Source organism: Hippichthys cyanospilos, chromosome 18, assembly GCF_059441005.1.
Source record: "Hippichthys cyanospilos isolate Australia breed blue-spotted pipefish chromosome 18, RoL_Hcya_1.0, whole genome shotgun sequence".
Classification (NCBI taxonomy): domain Eukaryota; kingdom Metazoa; phylum Chordata; class Actinopteri; order Syngnathiformes; family Syngnathidae; genus Hippichthys; species Hippichthys cyanospilos.
Window position 1 is genome coordinate 5,283,328 of NC_142386.1, and position 25,852 is coordinate 5,309,179.

Below are 25,852 nucleotides of genomic sequence, written 5' to 3' on the forward strand. Positions count from 1 at the left end.
CAAATGACCTGTGAGTTTGTTGGCACATGCAGGTGAGCCGTGATTGACTGAAGAATAGGAATTAAAAAACAAATCCCGTTTTGATTAACTTTAGTTTTTTGTCCGTTTTTCACCATTTTTTCCCCTAATGGCGATAATAGTTGTGGAATTTTTAATGGGTGTTTCCAAACTTTTGAAGGCCTTATACACAAGCGTTTAACTCATTCAATCCCAAAGAGATATTTATAAGCCTTTAAAAATTTCTGACATTCAGTACCAGATACTAATTTACCCGATTAGATTTTTATTTAAATATATATTTATCCTTATAGAAAATAAATAAATAAATCCATCTTTGGGATTGAATGAGTTAATAAGCAGTCATACTGTACGCGCATATTTTTTAGGACACGGTTTTATAGTTGTCATTTGAAAAGTAGCCCAAGTTAAAAGGAGAAAAGTAAAACAGGATGACGGATGTGACGAGGCAGCGCACATTTAGAAAACAAAACATGTTAGCGCTTAGCCGTAAACGCTGCATAATCCACCCAAGTGGATTACTAATGAACGTGTTTTGACATTCGGGATAATTGATGATTCTGGGTTGAGCTTTCTATTTTTCGCTGGTCGTTAAATGAGAACAAGAAGCCAGAAGCCGTCTTCTTAATTAAGTAGCTGGCGAACACGTTTTACCTCACGAAAAAAAAAAAAGTGTGATAATTAGCTGTTTTTTTTTCAAGGAGGAATGACAATCATCATTTTCTCAAGTGTAACATGCGCTGTTGCTTGGAAACAAAGAAGTCTTAATGTATGAACTGCGATCTGCACTGTTTCATTTGACATCTTTAATAGAAGTCTTTATTAATGTTATACAATTGCAGCCCCTCAAGATGACAGCATGCATTCACCGTGGTTTCATTTTGATCAATTCCTGCAAGGTTGCAACATTTATTTTCATCCACAGTAGTTGTTAGACAGTGTGTAAAGCACATCCCCCAAAATTCCCATTTTGGTTTGAATGCATGCATTTGCAGGTAGAAATAAATATACAATAAATAAATAAATATTAAAAAAAAGAGATCCTTGAGGATATTCAGGTGGTCTACGTTTTTGGGGGCATCAAATTTCGGAGCCATGTCAAAATGCGCATCACGTGTCCATTGCAAAAAAAGTTCTTTGCTTTTTGTTCGCTTGTGGAGGGCGGGGTGAGACATGATGCTGTCTTTTGATTGGCTGGCAGAACTATCCCTTCCGTCTTCCATTGGCTGGAATCCATTTAGATGGAAACAGAAAATGATTGCAAAAAATGACAATGACAAACCAGATAAGTCAAAGATATGTTTGGGGTTCAATTCCGCGCTCGGTTTTGTACCCGCGTGATTTGTCGATTTCAGTGACCTTCAGCCTCGTTTGTTAGGATTATTTCTTCCTGCCCACTGGGGATTCCTTTTCTGCCAAGTTTTAATGTTTTACGCAATGGAATGCTAACATTACATATCCATGAAAAGCACTTCATAAAAATAAATTCATATCGTATTTTAAGACATTTCATAAGGCAAAACGTATTTATTGTAATATATCCATCCGTCCATGTATGATCCCACTTATGCTGTTTAGTTCCTGGCATGCTCAAGCCTGCGCCTTTTTCCTTGTCAATCACAGGACTTTATTGTCTTACGTGAAAAGGAGAGTTAAACGTATTTTCAGCCGTAGCAACTTAATATTCTTGCACATATTCACTTTGATAACTATATTTTTCATGTACAATTAATACCTTTAACCCTTGTGTGTTTTTCACTAAACTGGCCTTATTATCACCCAACTTGGCCTGACTTTGAAAGGGTCATAACAACATCAAATATAAATATATATATTTACTTTCAACCCCTCAAAATGCATCAGCTTTATCCATTCATGTCGGATTTTTGGGGAAGGGAACATACGCCCCTTTATGTACGAAACATGTAAAAATGCTTTAACTGCGCTGTATATTTATAACATTGAAATAGGAATACTATGTCATAATTACAGTATTATGACTATTAAAGACTTTACCATTATGGAAGTCCAGGCTAAGCCAATCATCAAATTCATTGAAAGGCTTACAAGTTGGCCGCTAGCGGTCAAATTTCTATTGCGGCCCGTATCTGGGTTGCCGTTGTAATATATATATATATATATATATATATATATATATATATATATATATATATATATATATAGGGGTTAAGCACCATGCCCTGCAGTAATTAGCCAGTTGGATGATTACTGCCCATTTCATGAGTTAAATCCAGGTTTTCTCGTTCCCATTTTGTACTTGAAACCCCAAAAAGTTAAGTGTCCTCCCCAAAAGAGGAAAAGACGAAATGCCGTCATTTCACATTTGTGCAAAGTATCCGTGGTAGCACGCCACTTGAAAATGTTTTATTTTGAAGATGTTCCCTCATGCCCTCTTTACTCGCAGCCACACGGGGAAAATGATGTGATGGAGTGTGATGTGATAATTGGAGAGGATAAGTCAGCCCATCGCGTGAAGTACACTCATTTCGGCTAAAAATCAAATGAATAAAAGACAAGGGGAGGTGAAAGTGTGATTATGAGTATAGTGAGTCTGAACATGCATGACAAAAGTTAAGCAGAGCCTGCTGCTCCTCAGCCAGCGAACATCAGTCAATCCCATCTGATCTGGATCAAGACGTTTTGAATATCCCAAGGTAGACAAACAGTAGATGAAGCCTTTGTTCACAAGGCTTACATTGGCAATAGCATCTACTCTAAAGACACTTTTTTTTCCTCATTTGGAAGCAAACTTAAAAAGGACGTACAATGCGCTGACGCGTCGTTAGAGAATTTCTCTCCATGCATCACACACACACACACAACGGACGGTTGATGAGACCGGTGTTATCATTAGATCACACTCTTGTATGCGTCTTTATGTGTCTATGGAGTTGCTTCTGTGTGTTGTCCACGTTCTCCCGGTTCAGATGCTGTCCCTGGAAAACAAATTGAGTATGTTAAACCGTTATGTTATAATTAGCGCCGGGTGTTGTTTCTTCAAAGTGTATTGCGATATATCGCGATACAGCGCAAGCGGATTGCAATATATCGCGATACAGCGAAAGCGGATTGCGATACGTATCGCGATACATTGGCCAATATTTGTAAAAACAATGTAATATGAACAATGTAAACAAAACCCGATCTGTGACGTCACTCGCTTTGCTGAAAAAAAAAATATGACAACCATGGAGGAATCTATTATTATAATTGATCAAATACAGTGAAACCTCAAGATTTGGTCACTTCTTTACAGGTTTTTGTTATTCATATTACGAAATATAAAAGACATACAAAATGAAGCATATAAAAGACAAACAAAAGGAAATTAAGAAAATAATATATATCTATATCTATAGTGTTTTGACACACAGGTGCATTTAGCACATTTTCTCATGTTATGAATGCGTATCCAAAACTGAAAGTCGTACTGCTTTTCCAGTATTGTCTCAGAAAACTTTTCAGCTTGAATAATTCAAGTTTCCCGAGTGTGCCAGGCAACACCTACTCCACCATCCCCATCAGCCACATGTGCCAGCGCAAGCTGGCTTCTTTCCAATGATGTAACAGCCCCTTGCTCATTACAGGCCAAAATCTCAAATTTAAAATTTTGTCAGTTCCACCGCTGCCAGCCTCGCTTTCTGGAAAGTTTGTCTGAAAACTTGTGGTGTGTAGCTCACACCTCCTCCTCCTTTCTCCTTTTCCTCCTTTTGACATGTCAGAGCAGGAGGAAGCTGACATCGCCGAGAGACATTTTCACTCGCCTATCTCATATGGCTGCCGGCAAAAATCGTTTTTTTTTCTTTCTTTATACTTTCAGTTGTGTTGTTTATTGGACACAGTGTGGTTAAACTTACCTAGAATTTTGTATAAGAGTGGAAGATATTTTCGCAATGACAAAGGTTGCTATATTTTACCAGTGAAAATTCATTTTAATGTATCGCCGCATGTCTATAACTAATTGCAGTACGTACGTTCCAAACTGGAACAAATCCCAAAGGAGCAAACCAGTCTTTCGTCAACAGGTCAAATAGAAATAAATCGAAAAAAAAAATAACATCATTAAAAACTAAAAATGACAGCATAAATCGTAATTTGATTTTTCTGAACCTCTTGCAGGATTTAATTAAAAATAAAGATGTGCCATAATTATACAGTAAATCCTTTTGATATTGTCAAATTAGAAGTCAAGTGAAAAAGGACTCTTTTTCTAAATAGCCAAAGTCGTCCGTTCCACGCTTGAAGAGCGCTCGTGAGAAATACAACCATGCGTGAAAAACGCACGCAAACACACACATGAGAACAGAACAAGTGACGGCCGGGAGGACGCGCGGATTCCCTCGGGGCCCGCGTGGCCGAGGGGAAATGATAGATTGGTTATCGCCGCTGTGCATCCCCCTTGCTGGCCTGTAATGGAATGATCATTACAGCCACGTTATGGCTTGGACTCCACACTCGGAAAAAAAAGAAGAATGGACTTGGAAGCGGCATTTAGTGAGTTTGATTTACGAGCAACGACAAGGAAGTGTTTTTTTTTCTTCTTCTCAAGCTTGGCACTGATGGGCAATAAAGAGGACGCGCGCACACACACGCGTGTGCACACACACACACGAGATCCAGCCACCAGCGCATCCACCAGCTGCGGCCCCTCATGGAAGGAAGTGTTTTCAACAAATTTGTTTCCTTCACGTCCGCCCCTCTGAATGGCGCTATTCATGAAAGTAGCCTCCAGTAACTCAGCGCTTCTTCTGCTGCCATGGCACATTTACACACTTGTTTGCCTTTATCCCCGCAAGTAGGGCTAGGCGCACACGCACACACAAACACACGCACGCATACATAAATCCACCTGCACACACTCTCACACAAACAGACGGGACTCTTCTGGTCCAGATCATCCCTGCAGGAGGGCATGCGCTAATAGAGGCAAACATACAAAAAGAAAGATGGGGGGCGGGGGGGGGGGGGGGGGGGGGCATGCTTTTAGTCCGCTTGTACTTAATGCAAGAGGTTAAGGTGGATGCATGTTAGGGTCAGAGGCTCAACAGTGTCAAGAAAATGCAACAGTGGACTAGATGGACGCATCTTAACTTTAACTTTATCCTCCTGAAACACAGTCTACTTATTCACTCATATTCTTTTTATGTGTATTTGTATTATATTGTATATGTATTATTATATTGCTTATATTATTAGCATGTTTCCCACACTATAAGGTGGATTTTAAGGCATACCTTCAATGAATGGCTTATTTTAAAACTGTTTTCAAATACAGGACACTCCTCATTATAAGGCGCATAGAATAGAAGCTACAGTAGTGGCTGGGGTTGCGTTATGCATCCACTAGAGGGAGATGTCAACAAAGGGAATGTCAACAAAACAATCAGAGTCAATTAAACTTTGCAAATACAAATTAAGAATAAACACGTTTTGTGGAAAGTAGTATCTGAAGAATGGGGAAAAAATACCTCTTAACAAAACAGCCAATTGAAAATTTCAATCAGAAATTAAGAATAAAATTGATTTGTGGAAAGTATGATTTGAAGAATGGAAGGAAAAAATACCTCTTGATTACATTCAAAGATTCTTTGGATCAATGCCAAGAGTTTAAAGAATATTATTATGATTTAATTAAATATTAAACTTATTTTTTTCATCAAAGTGCAACTAAAATCTTCAAATATATTTTATTGTTTAAAAACAGTTTCAGAATTAATTGCATAGTTATTTTTTTTTGTCAAATCATGTTTTCTTTTACAAAAACGTTTGGCAAATATTTAGCATATCTAAATAATTTCAAACAAGGGGTTTTAAAAAATTTTATTGTGGAAAAAAAACCATAACCAATGCAGAGGTGAAAATTAAAGAATTCAAGCTGTTTTATTGTTTTAATTCCCCCAATAATGAAAACTTGGTTTATGCACTGCATAAGGCACCGGATTATAAAGTGTCAGCTTTTGATAAAATTGAAGGCTTTTAGGTCCGCCTTATAGTGTGGAAAATATGGTATAGTTTTCAAAATTTATAATATACAATAATATTAATTGCCTGATGGGTTAGTGTGGGATGCAGTTAACTTTGCTGTCTCGCTTGGGCAAAATTAACACGACAACGGACGTTAGTAAATAAACTGAGTCTTGTGAGAATATAAAGTAAAGATTTTTGTAAATTTTTAGCAAAGGGAGCTGGCACCTGAATAAGAGGCAGAATTTTGTTTGCTGTTCCTAAGGATGTGGTCGGTGATGACAAACGAGGCGGATTCCAAATTAATTAACAGATACCAACCGCTGTGAATTAATTTCGACACCCATTGTAAGATTTGATTTCTGCATTTAACCCATCCACGTGATTAGCGCTACGGTAATTAGCGTAGATAATTTTGCACGAGTGTTGATTACAAATGAGATAAACACCACATACTTCCTGTCTAGTTTTGATCTAATCTATGTTTTTAATTCACTATTGGTTATAATTAATTCTGTATTGCATTATATGTTTAAATAAGCAACTGAAACTTCCTCTCTCTCTCTCTCTCTCTCCCTCCCCCTCTCGCTCTCTCTCACCAATTAGTAAATTCAAAATAATCTCCATCAAAAGGAAAAGCAAAGTGTTTGATATTTATTTCATGTTAAACACCCTGACGTTTGCTGTGAAGATAATCCAAGCGCAATCGATCATGATGTCAAGCGGGTGCACAGCGCTGCTTTGGATTGGCTGGTCCGCTTAGTGCCTCTAGCACCTCCGGGGACTTGAAGCTATCACCTCTGGGCCGCCGGCTCTTTTATCACCTTTTTATCCTTTCGACGCTCCCTTTGCATTTTCTCAATGTGCCGGTATTGACTGAATGTAGGTTCACATGCACACGCTCCTCAAACAAGAAAATCCTCCAGCCGTGGTATCATAAAAATGGTTTTATGAGTATTTATTCGAGTAGGACATCACTGAAGGCCTGGTTGTGTAACGCACCTTGTGTGGTGATGTCATACGTCCTGACTGGCATTGATAAGAGAATCGTTAGCAACAATAGCAAACGATCCCGAGGAATTGAAACACTGAGAACCGATTCTCAACAAGAACCAATTTTTGATTCCCATCCTTAGTCATCACGGAGCATTTTAGGATGTATAAAAAAAACTTACAACAGGGTTCTGTGTATTCCTTGTCACATTTATTAACCATATGTAATGATATTCCTAAGCATATTTTCTATGTTTTATTTCTGGCTCATCTGCCTGAAAAATGGCATCACCAATGTGCATGTACATATTAAAGGCATACATCGTTTCGCAACAGAGTCACAATAAGACAGTTTTGCTGTAAGTTGCTTCATATTCAAATTAATTTGCACTCAATTTGAAAAGAAATAATCTTACAAATCCCCTGAAGTACTCTTAACCACAGTTTGCAACCACTTCTCAAAATTCACTAAAATTGGCTTGATAATAAAAGAATGAGCCAACAAATGGAAAATATGTCGCGGTATTTGTTTAAAAAAAATAAAGCCATCCTATCATCTTGTAGTATCCTCAAGGAACATGGAAGTGGTTTGCATCCTCACACTGTCGGACGTCCGTTTATAGCCACGCTATTGTGCAGCTAAATGTTTCTTTCATACATGTTGTGTTATGTGGCCTTTTTCCATGTAAAGTGGTTGTACATGTAAAAGCAAATTCACCTCCTGGCTGCAAGCCCCAGCAAAACACTGAATAACAAATATAGAGCCCACCGGTGTTGGCCTGTTTTTTTTTTTTTTTTCTTGTATGGAAATAACATTCATCACTGCGTAGCTGTGACCACTCTTCAGGCTTGTTTCTAAAAAGCCATATGGTGACTAATTAGCGATGAAAGCGTAGGAGTATTGTGCGGCTGCTGAATAATAAATTCAGCTCCCAGGTGAAGACAATGCATGCTTGGAAGAAACATGACGGCGAATGAAACATGTCACTTGTATGCATGCGGGCTTCGAATAAAGTAGCGAGTGCGAGTTCCATAAAAAAATTCCGAGCACCTCTGACAAAGCAGCATTTGGTGAAAATAGCAAGCATGCAATGTGTTCACCTGGTCATCTCCATGGTGTCCTTAGTGAGATACACAATCCAGTAGACCAAGTTGAAGGCGCCGAAGGAAAGCGGGAAGAGGATGCGAGAGTATTTGTCGATGATGCTGGTGCCGGTCAGGACGTTGTTGGCCGGCACGGCGGAGCCTTGCTGCAGGAAGGCCTGGGCGCTGACGGGCGGGTTGGGGAACGTCTTGGCCGGCCGCTCAAACAGTGGCGCCGAATTCATCCTCTTCTTCAATACGTTGCTGGCATCCGCCTTGGAGAAAAGATGGGAATTCACATTCAAGGAAGTCTAGCGTGATGTAACATGAAAGCATTAATAATAGAAACTGCGCTGGGCTTTTGTTCTCACACGTACCGCCGGGGAACGCAGTTTTTGTTGAGTTGGGTCGGATGCTTGTAACTAATTTGTGGGGATGGAATCTAAAACTGATAGCAGTTTTTCAAGCACTATAGGAACCCGGTTTTCTTTTCAAATAAATATATGTTCATGTTTGTAATTGAGACACTTAAGGTGGAATAGTTATGATCTTTGAAATAAAATGAACTCGAACATACAACGGTATGCCCCCGGTTACAAGGTTAAAGGGATACTAAACCTTTTTAGCCGTTTTCAGCTCTTGGAAGTTATTTTTTCCGTAAATAATACATTTTTAAGTTATTCTTTATTTATAATTGACGCCTTTAAAATACATGTTTGCACTTGCTGTCGACAAAAATTGGCAAGTGCTCAGCACAAAGGTAATGACCAATCACGGCTCACCTGGCTGTTGTCATGTGACGTTCGCAAGCTAGGCCGTAATTGGTTGTTACCTGAGCCCTGAGTATATATGATATCATTTTCAGTTGAGAAGAATGTGTTTTTTCAAGTGATTAGCTGTACCTGAAAAAAATGATCCAATTACATGTAGAAAAAATATTAACTTATTCTGTTGAAATTGTTTAAATAATTGTACTATCCCTTTAAGAAAAATGCCAGCCCTAATCCTCTGACTTCCTAATATTCTAGCTTTCTGTTTGCATTTTTTTTAACCTTTGTGCAGTATTTTGGCATGTCTTTTCGACATAAGCATTTTAACGCGCCATGTTGAACTTTGACATGTCAACATCTGGGTGGGATTTCAGCTCCTTGGTGTCTTCTCTCAAGCTTTCCCTTTGATGTGAAATGCCGGTGTTGAAATGAGCAAAGGGTTAATATTGTCCTATTGGGAGCTGCATACACCTCTCACCGCAGTGTTTGCAGCTGTAGATGAGCCCAATTTTAATCAGCTCTTTTTACTAGCATTGCTACAGCTAATCAGTGAATTTTTGCTCAACTGGAGGATGCGGAGTGGAGGAAAAAAAGGCGCACATGCCAGAATAAAATTGCCTTTTTGAATTGAGTGTGCCAATTTTAGTTGTAATCATCATAAAAACCTAACAACAGATTTTTTAAAATGATTTCCAAGTATAATTGTTATACACGTAAACTGAAAGACGCATCACTGCAACAACACTTTTATTATTAGTTCAAATATGAATAACGTATTTGAAATTGTGAGCGACTCAAAAGAAAACTTGAAAGCCAAAGCACATCCTTAATGACGTTAATGCCTTATTCAGACCACTTTTGGGCTGATTCCATGCATGTGTGGATGGAGAAACTTTGCCTAAAATATTAATCGGCAGCAGACAAGAAGCTCAACAAAGGGAATAAATGATGTTTGTTTATTTCTCAGGGACATGTCAACATTTTTGGGGGTTTCGAAATCCAAGCAGATTGGTGCATATCGACACGTGGTTATCATCAACTTTGAGCAAACCGTGCTCGACTCGCTGGGAGAGAAAACCCAAAGTACTTCTGGGAATTGGGTCAAAAAACACCATGTTACCAGCAGATAGAGTCGGTGTGAGAGCCAGCGCAGTAATCCAAAGAAAACAGCACTGAATCTTTACCTGCAGTGGCCCAGAAATAGAACAAACACTGAGCTACCAGATTATCCCAGTCCACTCGCCATCTTATGATAACATCGGAGCAAAAAATAAAAAAATAAATATCAATATTTTGTTATAGCCGCCTTTATATCACATCGGTATTTTACATCTTTTTTTTCAATGTAGACCACTATTTTTCTTGATTCTGCGGAGTCTTTTTCATCGAAGCGTTGAGGATGCTTTAGCTCAGGGATAGGCAATTAGTAGCCTGTCTTCCAAAAAAGAAAGATAAAAATTCAATATGAATTCTGTCCTCCCTTTTTTCTTTGCCTGTCATCCATTTCACAAAAAATACATCTCAATAGAAACAGCAAGAGATGGACTCTGTCGAAGTCACCTGCTATGCAGCAAACATGTTCTATCAAAAAAGAAAAATAAATATATCCACCACTCTGCATGGCCACACAGCTAAAAAATGCTGATAAAAAAATTTAAAAAAAAGACTGAATGATGGATGTTAAAAATATCAAACTGCACTAAACATGGACTATTTTTCCTCTCTGAATGTTGTCAATTATCAAACATGTACAAAAAAAATCTCCCCAAGATCCGAATTAATCAAACGAGATCTGTACAATGTAACGTCCATTTTAACAAGTAAGCCATCAAATAAATATAGGCGTGTAAAGTACAGACATGTTCAAATATCTTAGGTACTGCACTATCAAATACTTTACTTGCGCCCTCGACCCCCCCAGGGTTGCCCCCCCCCCCACTATTTGAGAAGCACTGGTGTAGTGTGTCTTTTTTTTCAGATTTTTTTTTTTTAATGATATGCCCCCTGTGAAATCTTTTATTCATAATAATAAATGTTTTACAAAAGGAGGGACTAAAACATTGCTTAGCAAAAATTCGCCTCATGTTCCAACTTAGCAATTTTGCTATTTTGTTCTTCCATTGCGTTTGCCTGGGAGCCCTATTTTGCAATGAACATTTGGTTATTTATTTTTGGGTGCCACAGGATGGTTTTGTGCCATCATCAGCCTCTTCATCAATTCCGCCACATGGTGTGTGTGTGTGTGTGTGCGTGTGTGTACTATACATGGCAACAGATCCCATAGAAAAGCTTTTTCTGATAATGACACACTGGCTTGGTTGGCTTCTTGCTGGTCGAATCCCAGTGGGATGCGCTCCTCTTTATCCGCTGCTCTATATTTTTTACACACACAAGCGCGTGCTTGTACACACTCGCGCACTGACATGGCACAGATGGTCGCTTACTATTGGACAAGTGGATATATTGTTTGGGTATGTGTACTGTATGTGCGGAGGTGGTTTCAATCGATATGTAAATGTTTTGTATGAGACAGTGTACGTGTAGGTGTTTGCCAAATAAGGTTACAGTAGCCGTACATTGCCAATATGTGCGATTTGGGAATGAGTTGATGGGAGGTCATCTGAGTGGGTGGCCAGTGGGTGTTAACACGCTTGTGGAAAGTTACATTTATGTACAGGATATGTAAATAGTTGCTTTTTTAAGTCTTTACTGACAATGGAGCAGTCCTAACGCAGTATTTATGATTTTGTTATTGTTTGGAAATGAATGCACTAGAGTATATGCGCTAAACGGCCACATCAGTAGCTTTATACAGAACATTTTCCCACCTTATTTAGCTTCATAAACAGGGTAATTTATTAGAATCGGCTCTCAATATGATGCAGTGCGGCTACGTCACCACCACTGCAAACGGCAACCACAAAAATATGATTGTTGTTAAATTGCTGAATTTTAAGTTGAATAGAAAATGTTATGATGCTGTGAAAGTAACAGTACATTTGTGTTTTCAAATTACAAGCAAATTAATTGGAACATGAAACTGAGCCCTAAATTGTGTTACACACCTGTCCACCAAACAAGCCAGAAAGAAAATAGATGATGATACGCAATCTTCTAGCATTGTTAAAGTTTATTAAATCAGAGAGCACTGTGTCTGAAGTCTATTTTTTCATCCAAAAAAGCCGTGCTTGTTAGAGGGCGCGGGGAGTTGCAAATATCAGTTTTTTTCCGAGACTAAAGAAGAGGCTGGTTTTGGAGTTTTACCATTTTATGATGATTATGAGTTCTTCTGTTTCATTACTTAAAAACTGAGATGTTTTTTTTTTTCCAAGTGGTGTCCCAATTTAAGTCCCGCCACTATCCTTTTTTCAACATCACTGACATCAGAATAAAGGCTGTTCCAATTTGAAGACTCCTTCAAATGCAACCACCAAAAGTGGCCTGCTTTCCTTTTTTTTTTTTTTTCTTCTCCCAGAATGAAATGCTACTATCCATCAAAGCCGCCCATATCCCCACACTCTCTGTCTACCATGGCTCAGTCCTAAAAATATTTCCCTAGATCAGCACAATCAGTGTGTATTTTCACTTCCACCAAGAATTGCTTCTTTCCTTTGCATATTGCCTAGCAACAAGCCGCATGCAAAGTTTTTACATTCCGACCTACGACGGGCACATTTATGATCCTGTAAAACCTTGCTGATGATGTTCAACCTCTGGGCGTCCTGGTATTTTTCACCAGCACCTAACTTGGACTGACTTTGAAAGGGTCATAAGATCGTCAAATATAAATATATTTTTACTTACTCATCAAAATGTTCAGTGGCATCGGCCCGATCCATACATATATACATTTATTCTGGAGAAGACCCTATGCTCCATTTACGTACAAACCCGGGGTCGAGCAAACATCTCCGAAATGTGTATAATCCAAATCCAATATTTGGTTTTAACCAGTGGAAACACACTCACAAAGTAACCAGAGTACCGGCCCTCGAGGACCACGTTTGGACAGCTCTGATAAAGAGAAATGGTCAGACCCCTTTGGAGTGTTTTTAATTGTATTTTTCTTCCCCTGTGTTTGGACCAAACACGTCTCGCTCTTCCCTGTCTAAGAATTCATCTTGAAAATAAGCCACCGACTCTCACACACTTTCCCCAAAACTTTTAACAAGATCCTTTCGCCTTAATTATCTAGCATTACCTGTTCCTCGTCAAAAAAAATAACCACGCATTTCCTGCGACGGCGATGCCTTGCAGCCATAACAAGCCGTCACGTTAAAAATCGTGACGGGACGACGGCTATTTCCACCCGTGGCCGCATGCTATTTTTCTTGCTTTCTTTTCATTGCCCTCCTACATATTTTGGTGAAAGCAGTCATTTTCTATGAAGCCTCCCTCCCACCCACTCAGCGCTTTTCAGTGCAACTCTCTTACGCACAGCACACAAAAACAAACCCCTGCTAGTTTCCCCGCGCACTTCCACCGTACTGTATATCAGGCCGGCCCTCCCTTCGCGTCCCGTTGGATATTCCCTTAATCTATGGCTCTTACATAATCCTGGCCAGCGTCATTCCCGGCGTTGACTACTGGCTGTCTCCTCATGTCACTCTCTATGGTGATCACACAGTAACAGGGCACCCAGCGAGGAGAGGAGGATGGATACTCAGGCTAGATGAATAGATAAGTCACTTTAGAAATGGATGAGTGCGTTGTATGGATGTGGGATGCATAATACTCCAGATTAAGCCAGCGAGTGCATATAGAAGCAAGCGTGTATATGCGTTTGAGGGTGTGCGGCAGATTATAAAGGGAAGCTCGCTCCTGAGTGGAAATGGATGAAGTAGAGATGGCAGGCTTTAAGTGCATGCGTGGCCAGCGTATGAGGGGGAAATAAATGAAGTGACCGGTGGAATGAAGACACGCATAAAGAGCGGAGTCAATCGGGAAAGAAACGTGGAGAAATTTTGAACTTTCTCGTCGGTTGGGGCCAAGTTCCGCATGCTCGTGCTGCAAGGTTAAAATGAATTTCTTATGAATGAGGTGGAGGTGTGTTGGCTATGCCTGCACAATTCAGTGAGATCTAGTACAGGAGCTTTACCAAGATGAGCAATTTGGATACTGAAAATTAGAAGCGTGGAGGTTAATTGACAGCTGATGATAAAATTAATCGATGATTAATTTGCGTAGTCTGACTTTTTTGCATACCTTTTTCAATTGTCTTTCAATTTTAACTCCATCAGTAAATTTGAACTGATTTCTCTAAATCTCCATGTAAGTGGACTTTTTTCTTTGGTGTTGAATCCAAAATTCTATGTTCCCAGGCTACATAGTGCTTTATTTATTGCTGCTTCATTCTGTCACAGATTTTCATTTATGACCATACTTTTTCTATTCAAGGTTTACATCAATATTTGTTGTACAATATGTATATATATAATTAGAGTGCAAGTTATAGTCTCAATCTAGCTCCCATATCATTCTCTAGCTTTTCAAAGTCAGTAACCTGAGAGCTAAAATGAAATTAAAAAAAAAAAAAAACACGCTCCAATTATTTAGATTTTCAAGCATAAAACTGTTACCAACCTGAAAGCTTTAATGTTACCTAATCATCTAGCTAATAAGCTTTTAAGCTAACCACCTACTGTCAGTCCTCTGAGGTTGGAAATCACCCTCAGCATGATTCCACGCAGTTATATATCTTTTTTTTTCTTTATTTCTTCCTTAATGACACTTCTCCAGAGAGTCTATGGAATTCAATTTGGTTATGTGATATTTACCGACAGATCTAGCAAGTGAACAACTGGCCTACCAGTCAGCCAATCAAATGATTTGCTGAACAAGCGACTCGGTTAAGGTAGCGATCTCTAACCATCACCTTAACTTTGACCAACTAACCAAGACGAGACTTAGTAACAACAACACCTAAGACCGGGTGCGAGACCATGACCTATCTCAAGAACTACAACACTGTTAGCGTAAACCTTACTTTGCATTTCTGATGCTAAACATGTTTAAAACCTACCAATTGTTTTTAATCATTTCAAATGCATGCAAAAAGTGTAAGAGTATAATATGGGACACGGATCATTTCTGAAGTCTTTTTGACATGTGAGACACTTACTGAGGAGACCTCTCCATCATTTCCTGCGCTGGCAGCAGGGGCGGCAGCTGCAGCTGCGGCCTCTTGAGCCGCCGCCTTCATGGCCGCCGCCTTGCGTAGCTCCCGGTTGGCTTGTAGCGTGGAGAAGTAGTTGACAGCCGCAAATTCAATGAGGGCGGAGAAGACGAAGGCAAAGCAAACGGCGATGAACCAATCCATTGCTGTGGCGTAGGAGACTTTCGGGAGGGAGTGGCGCGCGCTGATACTTAGCGTGGTCATGGTCAACACGGTGGTGATACCTGCGTAAGAAAAGAAAAAAAAAATCTTCAAGTTACTGTGTTGCACGCATATAAGAGATTCTCCCTCTAATGCTCTGCCTCCGTAAATCACCAGAATTACAGACCAGGTGGCGTTTCAGTTCATGATGGTGTGCCAAAATGTCACTTCAAGGGAAGCTAATCCTTCCAAAACATGATATCCCATGCACTGCCCGCACTGTGACAACCACAATAATGCAGGTGAATGCAAACAAGACAGCTATTGAGAGTGATGACCACACATAAGCCAAAATGCATTTTTAAGATAGACTGCATGACAATTCCTTTTGACCAGGACAAACTCAATACAGGTGAAGCCCATTCAGCTTGAAGATATTCAGTGCAAATGTATTCACCGCGCTTCACTTTTTCCACATTTTGGCATGTTATTGCTTTCTGAATTCATAAAAAATAGAAAAATAAGAAATCACAGTTAAATAAGTATTCAAAGTTTTATCTTAAAACTTTGTTGATCCACCTTTGGCAGCAATTACAGCCTCAACTAGAGAGTGGAAGTGAAGCCAATCCCACGAGATCTTTCCTGTGTGCTTCAGGTTGTTGCCCTGCTGAAAAATTAACCTTTGTCCCAGACTGAGGCCAAGAGCGCTCTGGAGTAGGGTTTCATCCGGGATATAGCTGTATATTGCTGCATTCTGGGTTTTTTTTTTATTAGTCTGCCAGTTCCTGTTGCTTAAAAACATCCCCACAGCATGATGCTGCCACCACTATTCTTTACTGTAGGGATAATAATAGACAGTTCTGTATCTTTCTAAATCATGTCCAAATAACTGGATTTACTACAAGTGGACTCTAGTTGAGCTTTTAAAACATCTCAAGGATTATCAGTAGAAAAAGGATGCATTTTAGCTCATTACCAAGCTTCATGTTAAGACTCTGAATGCTTCAAAATGTCAAAAAACGTTTTTTTCACATTTTCAAATAGGGTATTGTGTGTTGTATTTTGAGTAAAGTCATTTAAATGAAATACAATTTGCAATTTGCGATGCATTAAAATGCAGTAAAATGACAACATATGGAAAAGGTGAGGCCAAATTTGTGGCCATTGAGAACTCTAACAATCTGAAGGACGCTGCAAAATCAATTTGACAGAGTACAGCTACAGTGAACATCAATAGCAGCTGGATTCAAGTCATTATCTCCGTTGGGCCTGTTCGCTGCCCTGATTAAGACAAATCAAAATTGCTGACATTCCGCACATCCGTTTTAAGAGGCCCCTTAACAAATGAGACGTCTAATTGGCTTTCATTGTGAAAGTAAGAAGGGGGAAAAAGTCATTGAAGTCTGCTGCCCAGGCTTTTACCGAATTTGGGATTTCATTAGCAGCCCAGGAAATGAAAGCACCTAATGTGACTTAATAATGTGTCTCTTGTGAGACATCACTTCAGCAGTGGACGGAAAGCTCTTTAAAAACAGTACGTCTTCCTCAAGCGATGCTGACCGTCTCAATCTTAAACATGGCGAAGGGAATTTAAGAAAGGCTGCCAGGCAAACAGTGAGAGGCAAAAGAAAGATTCTGAGGGGGCGAGAGACGGGGCTGCTGATGTAAAGACGGGACAGCAATGAAATGCTTGGAGCGTTTATGGGCTTTTGTGGGGGGAAAAAGCAAGATACAAATTAGAATGCACTCAATTAAGTCTGGAAGACTTCTGCTCAAGGGACTTTAAGCTTTTAGAGCGGATGTTGACGATGCAGTCCACAATATACTATAGCCTTAATGTACTGCGCGCGTGCTTTATGGCTTCTCCGCGTCTCCATTTTGAATCTCTCCTAGCCATTAAATGCACCTTCCACAATTCACAAACTAAAACAATCGCAAATGGATGTCTTTCCCTAATCAACCCCGTGAACTTTTTCGAAGAACCTTTGAAGTTTTGATCCGCGCAAGACTAAAATTGAACTGTTAAGGGCTTTGATTAAAGAGATGAAACACGAAAGGTCCAAAATTTGGAACGCTGCTGCACAGGGCAACAGGTTATGCAAGCCACTGTCTTAAACATCTCATAAACCCATCTTGTGGTTGTGGAAAACTCAAGAGGGCCACATTTCTAGCCTGTACCAAGCAAGGCAAACAACTGAAGATAGGATTACTAAAACATCCATTGAATATAAATTATTCAACCATCATCCTTCAAGATCACTTAATGTAAAAACCTAATATTCCAGCTCACTCTACGTATGTATTGTAAACAGCGGAGTCTCACGACATCCGAGGACTTCACAGGAACTCCCAATCCTGTCATAGAATACATTTTTACTCTACTAGAGACATGGAGTAGATGTGGTTTCATTTTTAGACGTATACTCTAGTGAGGTGCAAATCAAGTGAAGAAGAAGGCAGAATGAAACAATACTGCCATTATCCACGGTTCCGCTGACGTCCTAGCGGCGAGCCGGTCATTTGATCTCGGCTTGTTTAATTCTGGGAGGTCTCCGATCTTAAAGGCTAGGGGCCGCAACATGATTCATTTGTTCGGTCGTTCGCCGCAGAGTCCAAAGAATAAAATGAAGAATCTTGTAACAAATTTTTTCATGATAGTCTAACTCCAGTCGCCATTGTAAGACCTTAGGTTCGATTCATTGCAACCAACTGTATACCATAATCAAAACGGAAAAACTGCCATTACATACTACAAGGAGAAGCACTGCATATAACGTTTAACGGAAACCGCATCTGAATTTCATTTGAATGTATGCAGAGGTCTGCACAAGCCTGTTCAAAAACCATTGTGTTTTGATGTAAAGAAATTAGATCAATTTAACCATTTCAGCGCGTGGTATTATTATATGGGGGTGTGGAGACTTTAGAGAAACACTGGAAATAGTACGCAACATTTTTGGTCCCACAATGGGACTTCTGACCAAGATATTTTTGTTAAAAAAAAGGTTTCTCCAGCCATCATGTTTGTGATTTGATACTTGATTGCCCGCTTTCCAGAAGGGTCCCAAAACTTCCGCGATAACATGATGTGGATACAAGTGTTGCAATTTTGAGGGCGTGCTGGCCTGCCCCCAAATATTTTATGCAATAGCACCATCATATACTGTTCCACCTTATTCTGGATTTAATATGAGGGCAGCTGGGATTAAAATGGATAGAAATGTGTAGACTCTCATACACTTCTCCCATCTTTTGCTGGTTGCTTTGTATCCCATCGTCTTTATTTCTCGCCCCCCTCGCTCTCTCTCCCTCTCTGTTCCTTCGGTGTCTTTTGCCCGCTCTGCTCCTGAGGCTAGAGCTCGGCGGCAACTGTAGCGTAATGTAATGTGAGCGAGCGGAACCTGTGAGTGCTCAGAAGCGGGCCAAGTATAAACATCCTCCCCCTCTCAGCCCTTTGCATGAGCAATTTCAAAAAGGACATTTATTCCCAATTAATTCAGCTCAACCACTGTGGAGGAGGAATAGAGATAGTGAAGAAAGGTTAAAAAAAAAAAAATCATGGTCTGTCTTTGTTTGCTTGAGCTACAAAGGTTTATATTTCAAGCACCAATCTGGGTTTTGGACTGAATCTGCTGGTAACTTAGAAAAGTATGCCTGCTTAAAGTTTACAGAAGGAGACTGGCATTAAGGTCAAACTGTGGGCGTTGATACATTCAGATTTTTTTTTTTTTTTACTTTTCCATACTTTGAGAAACACTTCTGGGAGCCGGAACTAAAATTGAAAAATACTTGGCTCCGACTTTTAGAACACCTCAAAAGCTTGAGGAGCCTTTGGTCTTTGACATCACACCTCTATCTGAAGTCACGTTAAAAAAATTCTTACCAAATACAGTCCGAGCTGGAACTGATTCCTTGTTAATCCAGAAGGAGACTTGAGCTAAGATCACGGTCATGATACACGGAATGTACGTCTGTATCAGGAAGAAGCCCATTTTCCTTTGCAGATGGAAATGGACTGTCATAATGACATATTCCCCTGGGAGAGAAGACATATGGAGGCAAATTAGCACTTTGTAGGAAAAGACAGTGTTACTTGCACTATGGACTCTAAAAATGTGAGACGTGCAAACATGTACTACTAGTACGCTCCTGCCATGAGTCAATCGATCGTATTCCCGGTTGTTTGCTTTTGAGTAAGGAAACGGAAAGTCCGGAAAGATCAAAGTTAACATGAAATTGATCCTTAAACCAAAAGTGTCTCTGATTCTGTGACCTCGTTTACTTTCGTTAGGATTCTTGACTGTACAGTTTAGGCATTTTCAAAGATTCATAATGAAAACACTCAGGATTTCAATTGACCTCTTACGACAGACTTCCTTCGCACTGGGTTTTGTGACGGACCGTACAGTACCACCTAACTTCTAATACCATACAGGTTAATTCTTTTTTTTTGTTATTCATCTGTTTTCGTCTTCAGCAGCTCCCCCGATCCACTTCTACCCCTCCCTTCCGTCTTTCTCCCCTCGGTCCCCGTGGGATTTTTTTTTTCCTCCAGCGCCAAAAGACCTCTCTGGAGAAATCAAGTCCCATCGTACACAGTGAAGAACCATTCGAAAGACTTGGTTCCTTTGCGAACATCACATCATTAGTTGGGCTTGTCCCCTAGTTACATATTTGCTCATCAAATTCATGGTCACAGAGACATTTTGGACCATTCCGTTTCCAATTTTATGTGAAACGTTTGAGGAAGGCCTTAGCTCAAATCTCACAGATGTTGTTCTGAATGAATGGGAAAAAAAGCTAGTCTTTATTTCCTTCATGATTTATACAAAGCCATACAAAATCTCTGTAAACGTGCTCTCTGATGGGAGGATTCACATCCACGTCATGACCGGGGGAATCTGGTACTCGGCTCCATTGACCTTACAATACGAAAATGGCTTCACAAGGATCTCTGCTCACCTGTGTTGGACTTTAGCCTTTCGCTTGACACTCTCTGACCGATGAGGTCATACTGCAAGAGACTGGATGACTCCTGCGGCACCTCGACGGAAGACAGAGGACCTTTCTTCCACGTGTACATGATCTCACTGACAGGGTAAGCATCTGCAGTAAATGCATCAGGTGGGCTTAGAAATACTTTGTTTTTAAAAGAGAAGCAAGAGATTCCTATTTTGTGCAATCTGATGTGCCAACAATGAGTCCCAGCTGTTTTCTTTTGCTAATTAATAGCTTGCAAAAAGTGTCAAATGATGACAGACTTCGAGCTGCCTAAATGAGCTGCGCTTTTCAAATTGACGTCTATGAAGGGTGTCCTGTCAGCCAGTCAGTTAGTCAGTGACACAGTGATCATTTGAGAGTGGCACCAGCTGTCACAGAGACTTTAGAAAACAACAAGAAGAAGAATTCAAACAAAAAACTTACAGCTCCCAAACTTGAGCGGGCATGCATGGCCGTCCATCGGGAAGTTCATCAGGCGCATTGGGCACTCTGCGTTTATGGTTAATCTGGTAAAACAGAAAATAGTTCATAGGAGTTTTTTTTTTTGTTAGTTTTTTGACATTCACATTTGATGTATTGAGTGCAGTTTTGAAAGCAATGCAAAGAGTTTGAAAAGACTTTCGATGAAAATAAGCTTTGTCATAGCGCAAGTCACCGAGGCTGGATTTAAACAGTAGCCCTTAATCCCAATTCCTATTCAAAGCCATGATCCGATTTGTTTGTTACATCCACTGAAAAACACCTGAAACACCTTCATGGCTGAAACGCAAATCCCGCTGCAGAAACATAAAGTGACAAAAAGAGTGACACCGCAGAGGTAAACAAATATTAACGCAAACGCTGTAGGGTTAAGATTGAACTCAGACTCTTTGTCTCAAGGTTTTAAAGGAAGGTCTTTGAACGTTACATTTTGATGATGGCTTTCTCACAAATTTCTCCACTCACACTTCCATTTCTAATACGATTGAGGCCTGATTAGAATCCGCGCTATCTGAGCCCGGTTCTCCAACTCCGATCAAAGTCAGTAAAGGTCTGATTAAAAGGTGATGCTGAGATATGATCGCTGCCGGTTATCTTATGGTGCGCGGTGTGTTGAGTGTTACCCGATTGACTTAGAGCAGGGGTCCCCAACCTTTTTATCACCGGCTCAGTGACTGCGCTCCTAAACCCTGAAACCTCACCGTCCTTCCTCACTGCAAAATGTAATATATACAGCGGCCAGAGGCGGCACCGAAAAATAAAAATCAAGCCAAACAAAGCACATATTAATGAAGTAAATCAGTTCCTAAATCCAAAAAATTAATTCTAGTGCAGCCCATGCATCAGTTGATCCACGAACCAACACAGGGCCGCGGACTGGCGGTTGGGGACCGCTGTCTTAGAGGACGACAGACGTGTGAAGCAGTCGTGACGATGTTTCGCTGTTTCCCGTTTAAGCGTCTGGAACCAAGACGTGTAAATACAGATGTATTACCAATGTGCCTTTTGCCCACTCGACTTCAAAAGTCGATGCAGAATGCGGCGCATCATTAGTTTGGGGTTTGACAGAAGTAGATTATGCTTTCAGATGTTCCAATTATTCCCGGGAAATGTGAGCTGCTGCCCTCCATGGCACAGAGGGAACTTTATCATCCAGCGTATCTCTCTTTTTGGAACAAAGCAGTTTGTTTGAATCGGCGTCCAAAGTCTGTTTTTGCGATCAGATGGCACATATTTTGTTTTGGAAGGGCTTTACGCAAGTCTGTGCATCCTTTTATTGGATGCTTTATTTGTTTGAGGCGTTATCCAGGGCTCCATCCGCCACTCTATTCTGGTCTTGGCCCCGGCGCCGTTACCTCATGGTGTAGAGGATGGTTCCGTTCTGCATGATGCGGAACAGCTTGTTGGGGGTGGTCATGTTGTGAGAGATGGACCTCTTGCCGTTGCGGAAGAAGGTGTCCGGCGTCCAGATCTTGCTGACCATGAGGTTGTTGAGTCGCAGGATCTCGATGGGGCCCTCGAATTTCAAGCGCTCGTCGATCCAGGTTTGCCGGAAGAACACGTCCATGGTGTATTCCTGGACAGGATGGGTAGAAATTTTACGACTTGTTTACGACTACTCCCGTGACGCCGCTACTCTCCTAACCTGCGGAGACGGGCAGATTGGGAGTGAGCCATGGTTTCTTTGGAACCTGCTGAGCAGACTGCTGGCAATGTGTCTTACGTATTGAATTTTCACATTCGACTGTTTTTCCATGGCTGACATTACCTGGCATGTTTGTATGCGTTTCAAGGTTTCAGTCATCCCTTGACAATGATTGTACATGCGTACTTTAAAATGCTAGGCAGTCGAATGTAACATTCGCCGTGACTCCAGGTATGCCATACTTTAAGTATGTGACGATGATGGTTATCTTTTTCATGTTTTGAAGCTACCATTAAAGAGAAACAGAAACCTGCCTACTGTTCATATTTGTCCACTATAGTTGACGTGTTTTTGGCCAATATCTTTTGTCTTTGGGTTTCTTTTTGACCTAAGACACCTTTGATGTAAAGATCAAATGATTGGACAAAATACACAAAAAAGGGTTAAGTCTTGGTCACATTGAACTTTCAACTTGTTTTATTCATCACTTTTGCAAGGAAACAGGTGTGCTTGGTTGTCTTATTTGTATGGTGCAAAAATAATTGACATGATCATTAACTACTAAAATAAAACGTTCTATTGTGGGCCACTTTCTTGAGAAAAATGCAGGAAATCATAATTTAATAGTACTGCATGTGTCGCAGAAAACACCAGCCCAGCGGGCATCGGCTCTGTATGCCAGATGGCCAATCCGGCTCTGAATTCTTCAATTCCTTCTTTGTCCAATTAAGAGCTCCACAAGCAGTGGTTTCGCAATACAGTATAATTGTAACCTATGCGATATGGAAATCGTTCTTGAAATCATGTTGTTTCGCTCAAAGAGGTATACATTTAACAGTGATTTTATTCTCTCAATTGTTTTTGTGTTGAACTGCATCGTACCAGGAGCTGGCCCTCTTGTCTAGCTAAATACTTCAGGAATTATATTGGAAACACTTCCTTGCAACCAAAAGCCACATTTAAAAAAACACTATTGAGGCCAAGCAACACTTATAGTTCTAGTCAGTGCCGATTTATTCATCAGTTTCCCCATAAAATACTCTCTCCCAGCATGCTTGATTATATCTCGTCAGTTTGGACAGTAAAAACCCTTAAACATTAACGCAAGCTTGCAGCCAGCCAGTCTTAAGTAAGAGTCAATCCTGGATGCTTAGAGGTCAAATGGGTAACCTCACTGTCCCAGAGAGCTGTTTTTTTTTTTTCATGTCCCTGTAAATATATCCTTGAAAATCATCACAAGGCAGTCCAAGGCTTTAGAGACTCCATGAAAAGCCCTGAACAGCAGCATCACATTTTTATCAGACATATAGTATAGTAGTATAGGAGTCGGCCTATCCCATGTCAAGAGTAGCCAGCAGCCTATCCCATCCCAACATCAGCCACATCTCTCTAACTCACTCTAACGGAAGGGGGGTGGAGGGGGGGGATTGTCAGCCAGATTAAAGTCCGACTAAGCTGTACTAATGACATCTGCCCAAATGCTGGAATAATGAAGGCTAGGACTTGAGTTACCAGGGTAGAAAAACAACAAATAGCGCACATTCGACGGGGCAAGACGACACACGCATGTGCATGACAAGCAGTGAACAAATTAACTTTGTGATGCTTGTTTACATACCATCTCCACATCGGAAACCGGTCCAAAGCTGGTGACAAAGATGTCCGTTTTGACTTCTGTCACTGGACCTATAAGGCAGTCCGGTATTTGTTTGCCATGTTAGAAAACCGACATTTTTTAAAATGAAGAAAATAAAAATGCACAAATTATATATTAATGTCCTATATGCATTTACGTAAATACTGTGTTTACTGTGTACTGTAGTCTTAATTGTGCAAGACCACTGGATTTGAACGTTTTTTGCATGCTATTTCTAGTGGATATCTCCCACATCATTTTAACTTCATTTTCACGCTCAAACAAATGGCCACATGCAGTATATTTGCCCAAATTTCTCACTAAGCAAAGTCGCATTCAAAACAAGCATGGAAACACAAACTTGGCTGAACTTTTATCCACCAAAGCAATCCCAACCAAAGCGTAATTTGTGATTAAAAGTGTATTAAAGCATACCTCCAAATCCAGGTCGCAGCCTGTTGTCATAGCCGTCCAGTAATCTATCCAATATGCGCGTGATGTTATCCAAATAGATGCTGCTCTCGCTGTGCGTTGTCCCCCAAACACCGCAAACGCTGAAACTAAAGCACAAGTGCAAAAATGTCAAAAAACATCTTTTAGCAAGCCTTGCGAGAAAACAGCGCGCTGGTCGTGCGTAAAAGTCGGAGAGTTTGCGACTCACCAAAATACAAAGACGCACGTCAAAAGCAAAGCCATGCCTTGCGCAATTTCAAAAATACAAGTACAGAAATCCGAGGTCAGCTACACAAACGAGCGAATGCCATCATCATGCGTAGGCATGATTTCTTCTTCTTCTTCAAAGAAAAGAAAAATGTGAGCGGCTCTTGTTCGAGTTGCGAGGATTTGGCGCGTCAGTCCGGTCCGGCACGACTTGACTTGCTCTCCAGTGCGCACGCCTAGCAGCCTCAACCGCTCAGTTGTGAGCGAAATAAATAAAGAAAAAAATACAACACTGAGGAGTTTGCAGAGTGGAGAGCGTGGACGTGGACACGCGGAGAAAAGGAAGGGAAGAGGAGGGGGCAATTTGCAACTAGAGGAGAAAAAAATGTTTAGATTAATGGCGATAATTACCTGATAAGAAGTCAAACGGCACCATCGTGGCTATTATAAGCATAAAAAGGCCTAAGATGCTTATAAATCTGCGTATAAGCAGTCACAACATTAAGAACACCTGCGCAATATGAGGAAAAGTATTTGTTGAACAATTTAACAGTTCCTTTTTTAAAAGATACATTAGGCTCATTAAAATATAATATAGGAAAGAAAATGCCATTTACTTATCATGCAGTAGTATTTGTTTACTGAGTAGGTGTCTTTAAAGGCTAAATAAACCCTAAAAACGTCATCACAAATTTATTTGATGTTACTACTAGTGAGAATATGATGTTCTGGATATGTAAGCATGTACTTCATAAATTAAGCAGCAAAATCTATTGGTTCATATCCCTGCGAGGGGACGGCCATTTTGGAACTTGCTGTCGACTGAAAATGACATCACGTTGAGTTTGGACATAATGCTCACAAGGTGAGCTGTGATTGGTTGTGTCAGTTGCTCTGAGCAACTGTCTTGTCATTTTCAGTTGACAGTAAGTGGCAAAATGGATGCCGCTGAGATTTACAAAAACGAGTGAGTGTTGCTGCTTAACTCATTCAAAGGCAGGGACGTATTTTCACATTTTTGTAAGAATCCTGACATTAAGTTTTAAATCGATAAGTACGTTAAGGACATTAATTTCCTGATACTTATCTGGAATCGAATGTCTGGACTCTTACAAAAAACGTGAAAATACGTCCCTGGCATTGAATGAGTTAATACATCATCAACAATATTAATTAGACTAGTGGGGCTTCTTTTATCATATTGTAAAGAGAAAACAATCGGGTTGACCTTCGATAGCAGCCTGTTGCCCCTTGCAAGTGCTTTC

General features: G+C 40.3%; 1 protein-coding gene across 1 annotated transcript; it reads right to left on the reverse strand.

Moving 5' to 3' along the window:
* Positions 1 to 809: 809 nt before the first annotated feature.
* On the reverse strand, positions 810 to 24,905 carry gabra6b (gamma-aminobutyric acid type A receptor subunit alpha6b). The gene is made up of 10 exons (XM_088440314.1): positions 24,589 to 24,905; positions 24,363 to 24,487; positions 23,910 to 23,977; positions 22,002 to 22,222; positions 20,590 to 20,672; positions 20,128 to 20,271; positions 19,049 to 19,201; positions 14,971 to 15,248; positions 8,098 to 8,354; positions 810 to 2,975 (listed from the first exon to the last, which is right to left on the reverse strand). Exons 1-10 carry the CDS (start codon positions 24,621 to 24,623, stop codon positions 2,963 to 2,965), a joined length of 1,377 nt encoding a protein of 458 aa, XP_088296440.1. The 5' UTR covers positions 24,624 to 24,905; the 3' UTR covers positions 810 to 2,962.
* Positions 24,906 to 25,852: the final 947 nt, after the last annotated feature.

What these genes read in the sequence shown, in the direction of transcription:
- gabra6b (XM_088440314.1), bottom strand. Translation starts at nt 24,623, where the DNA reads ATGGCTTTGCTTTTGACGTGCGTCTTTGTATTTTG. An exon ending in CGGTTTCCGATGTGGAGATG is followed by an intron (nt 22,223 to 23,909) that starts GTATGTAAACAA and finishes CATCCTGTCCAG; the next exon opens with GAATACACCATGGACGTGTT. An exon ending in ACCATCCTCTACACCATGAG is followed by an intron (nt 20,673 to 22,001) that starts GTAACGGCGCCG and finishes CTGTTTTACCAG; the next exon opens with ATTAACCATAAACGCAGAGT.